Genomic DNA, 3,696 nt, shown 5'->3' with positions numbered 1-3,696 from the left:
TGAATAAAAATGGACGCATCTTTATTCAGTTCCTTTCGGTTTTTCTCAGGAAATGTCTTGCATGCATTATCCATAATAAGATATCATAGTCGTAGACTACAGGTAACAAGCATAATTACATACAGAGTTACGCGATAGAATGTTCAGGGAGACCTCAAGCTACCGAACATAATGCAAAATCTTGGCAAGATCATTATGAACAACAATACGTTTCTCTATTGCATGATTTTTTTATAAATAATAAACACATTGCACGAAGAAACATTGTTTTTGAAACTGGAAAGCCTTTTGAAAGTTTACCTAAGCATGCACATAAGCCCCTTCTGGATGGTAGTGAAGCATCTGGACAGCTTCTGGATGGTAGCGAAGCATCTCGTTCCACATCATCTCCCTGATCATTGGTTCCCCCATATTCTCATCTATATCGAGGCTGATGGGAACCTGGGGAAGAGGATCAGACCTCGGATCATATAGCTCTGACATGTAAGGGTGTTGGAGTGATTCTGAGACGGAGATCCTCTTAGTTGGATCAAACACAAGCATCCTTTGCAACAAATCTATAGCTAAAGGATCGGCTTGGGGGTATAAACGGGACAAATGTGTCCCCCTAGAAAGGGGCAGTGATTGGATGTACTTCCTGGCTTTCGGGTTGTCAATGAATGCAAGATCAGGCTCATTCTGGCTACCAAGAACATTGATAATTAGTTTTAGTTGGTTGAGGCATTCAGTTCCAGGAAAGATTGGCTTCCGGCCAAGAATTTCAGCAAAGATGCATCCTACGGACCAGACGTCAATGGATGTTCCATAATTGTCACAGCACAATAGCAGCTCTGGTGCACGATACCAGCGAGTGACAACATACTCTGTCATGAACTGGCCTCTACCTCCGCTGGTTCGGGCCAACCCAAAGTCACATATTTTCAAGTCGCAGTTAGCATTGACTAGCAGGTTCCCAGGCTTCAAATCACGGTGAAGGATGTTTGCTGAATGAAGATACTTGAGCCCTCGAAGCAGCTACAATGCCGAACCAAATTAGTCACAAATAGAACAACTATTATAAGAGCAGAGCTCAAGGATTAACTGAAGCTTGGTGAGGAACCAAAATTTCAGCCTTTGAAATGCACAGAAACACCAGAGTGTTAAGTTCTACATAAGAAAATGCAAGAAGCTGAAACGTCTGCTTGTGCTTGGTCAAAATGTACTTCGGTAACATGCTTTCTACTCATTCAGTTCCTATACCTTTTCCAGAATTTTTTACATTTCCATGAAGTAATTCAGCTCAAAATTAGCATGAACCAATTGGGATGACTACTCGGAGGAATTAATGAGGTAATTAACACTAGTTGAGAGAAAGCTAGTACCTGAAATAGGAAGTATTTGCAATGGTCACTGGAAAGTGGTTGGGATGACTTTATAATATGATGAAGATCCGTATCCATGAGCTCGTAAACGAAGTACACATCTTTGAAACTTGTCCTGTGGATAGGCATCATAACATCCTTCAAAGCAATCACATTTTCGTGCCGGATATGTTTAAGAAGCTTCAACTCCCTCAGAGTCCTCAATGCATCAATGCTGTTCTCAAACACATTATTGATCTTCTTGATTGCAACTTTCTCATTCGTTTCCCTATTGATTGACGAGCACACTACACCATATGCTCCTTTCCCTATGGGTTTGATCGGTACGTACTTGGTGTCAACCTCAAACAATGTTTGCCACATTGAGTAATAATGCTTCCCCCGTTGCCTAATTCCATTCGGAGGCTCAACTAAAGTTGCCATTTTCCTGCAAATCACTCAATACCTTCTAACTTAAAACACAAATACTTCTAATAAAAACCTTCAAACAACAAAAATATAACAAGAACAACATGAAATACCAAGTGACAGAAATTGAAGTGTACGACAAGCACTGGATGATAATTTTCTACAGAAACCGAAAACGATGTGTTGGAGTGTGTATGTAAGGAAGAGGTAAGCTTTAAAATGGAATCAATCCTTACTTGCCCTTAACACTTCTAGACTTGGATCTTTTGCAGTCACCCAAATCCCCGTTTGTGTTTTTCTTCCTACTTTTCTCCTACGTTTTAAATTACACAGAATTTCACTTCCACTTTTGGCTTCTTTTTTTTTTTTTTTTTTTTTTTTTTTTTTTTTTTTTTTTTTTTTTACTTTCAACTCCTAAATTTTTCATCTTTTTTCTTTTACTTGTCAACCCAGCAATTTTTGAAATCCCATTCACACCAACAATTCTCCAACTTCCACACACCATAAAAAACTACCCAATAAACCAAACTCAAAACTGAAACTGAGAAGCACACTTACTACCCGAGTTCGAATTCCCTCCCGGAATTTAAATTAGTTTAAAGTAGAATGTCGATTGCATCAAAAGACTAGCTGAGGAATCAAAGTTTTTACCTTTTACCGACATGAAAGCTCCCAAATCACGAATTCATAGCTAAATTCTAAAACTTTACACAAAAATTCAAGAAGAAGAACAAAATCCCAGAAGAGAAAAGAAGAACAAACCTCAATAATTGGCAAGCAACATTAACAGGAGAAGAGAGGATCCTTAAAGGTCGTGGGGACAAGTCACTGGCAAGTACATAGATCCTCCCTTATCTATATTTATAAGGGTTCTTTAGATTTATATATACGAATACATACATACATATATATATATAGATGTAAATATATAGATAAATGGGTCAAAGCCGCATAGTGATATCAGACCATCATCACGAGTTATGATTCTTTTTCTCGTCGTGATCAGTGAGAGGGATTTGAGAGAGAGAGAGAGAGAGAGGGGGAGGGGGGGGGGTTAATGTTAAATACAAATTAACCCCCCACGGGAGAGAGGAGGAGGAGGAAGGAGCTAAACCCATGACCCCCACACCGACAGCTACATGAGATCTCTCTTTCTTTCGGTCTTCGTTTTTGTTGCTTCATGCACAATCAATCAAACACTATAAAATCATGCTGTCGAATTTAAGATTACGCCATCTGTTGACGGCTCTGGGTAACTCGGCTTACCCATCAGTTTATCACTTCCCTCGTCTATGTGAAATGTACCGTTTTTCAACCCTACTTATTTGGAAATTTGTACCACCAACGGCATACGCATTCATTGCATTTTATCTATTTTTGCATACGGAAAATGTTCTATTTGTTTATAATTCGATGATATTTTTATAGGGTTAGATGAACTGAGTTAGGCCGCTACGGTAATTATAATAATTAGACATTAGTCATTTAAGTTCAACTCGAGATGTTCTACGTGAAAATGAATATTACTAGCCTCTGTGTTAGTGACATTTGGTTTGGAAACTTAAGCATGTGTTGATCTCTAAGATATCTTAAATGAAAAAAATTTAATGACAAAATTTGTGTCCAATTTGAAGGTAAACAGTGAATTACTCATTAACGAAACCTATCATTTCAACCCCTCAAAATAATATGATAAGTTTCATTCACGTACAATTTTTCTAATCATCACAAAATGAATAAATTTTCACCATTACTTTTAATATGCCTTCAATTTATGAGATATTATTATTACTTTTCTGTACAACGACAAAGAAATGATACTCATCCCCGTTTTTGTTCAATTACAAACAAGAAACATGGAAATAAGGATGTATATGCTCTTAGATAATGCTAAACAATTGGTTGTTGATATGATAAGTATAGATTA

At 37.6% G+C, this 3,696-nt stretch overlaps 1 protein-coding gene across 1 annotated transcript; it reads right to left on the bottom strand.

The window, feature by feature from the left end:
• On the bottom strand, positions 1-2,965 carry LOC126604886 (mitogen-activated protein kinase 7-like). The gene is made up of 3 exons (XM_050272212.1): positions 2,532-2,965; positions 1,362-1,788; positions 1-1,014 (listed from the first exon to the last, which is right to left on the bottom strand). The coding sequence occupies exons 2-3, from the start codon at positions 1,782-1,784 to the stop codon at positions 301-303; spliced, it is 1,137 nt and encodes a 378-aa protein (XP_050128169.1). The 5' UTR covers positions 1,785-1,788; positions 2,532-2,965; the 3' UTR covers positions 1-300.
• Between the last annotated feature and the right edge of the window lie 731 nt (positions 2,966-3,696).

This window comes from Malus sylvestris, chromosome 15 (genome assembly GCF_916048215.2).
Source record: "Malus sylvestris chromosome 15, drMalSylv7.2, whole genome shotgun sequence".
Lineage (NCBI taxonomy): Eukaryota > Viridiplantae > Streptophyta > Magnoliopsida > Rosales > Rosaceae > Malus > Malus sylvestris.
The sequence above is the reverse complement of the archived record's forward strand: the minus strand, read 5'-3'. Positions and strand labels throughout refer to the sequence as shown.

Bases quoted from the DNA above. Each gene is read 5' to 3' on its own strand.
- LOC126604886 (XM_050272212.1), bottom strand. From the start codon at position 1,784: ATGGCAACTTTAGTTGAGCCTCCGAATGGAATTAGGCAACGGGGGAAG. The intron at 1,015-1,361 runs GTACTAGCTTTC...TCGGCATTGTAG, and splicing joins GCAAATACTTCCTATTTCAG to CTGCTTCGAGGGCTCAAGTA.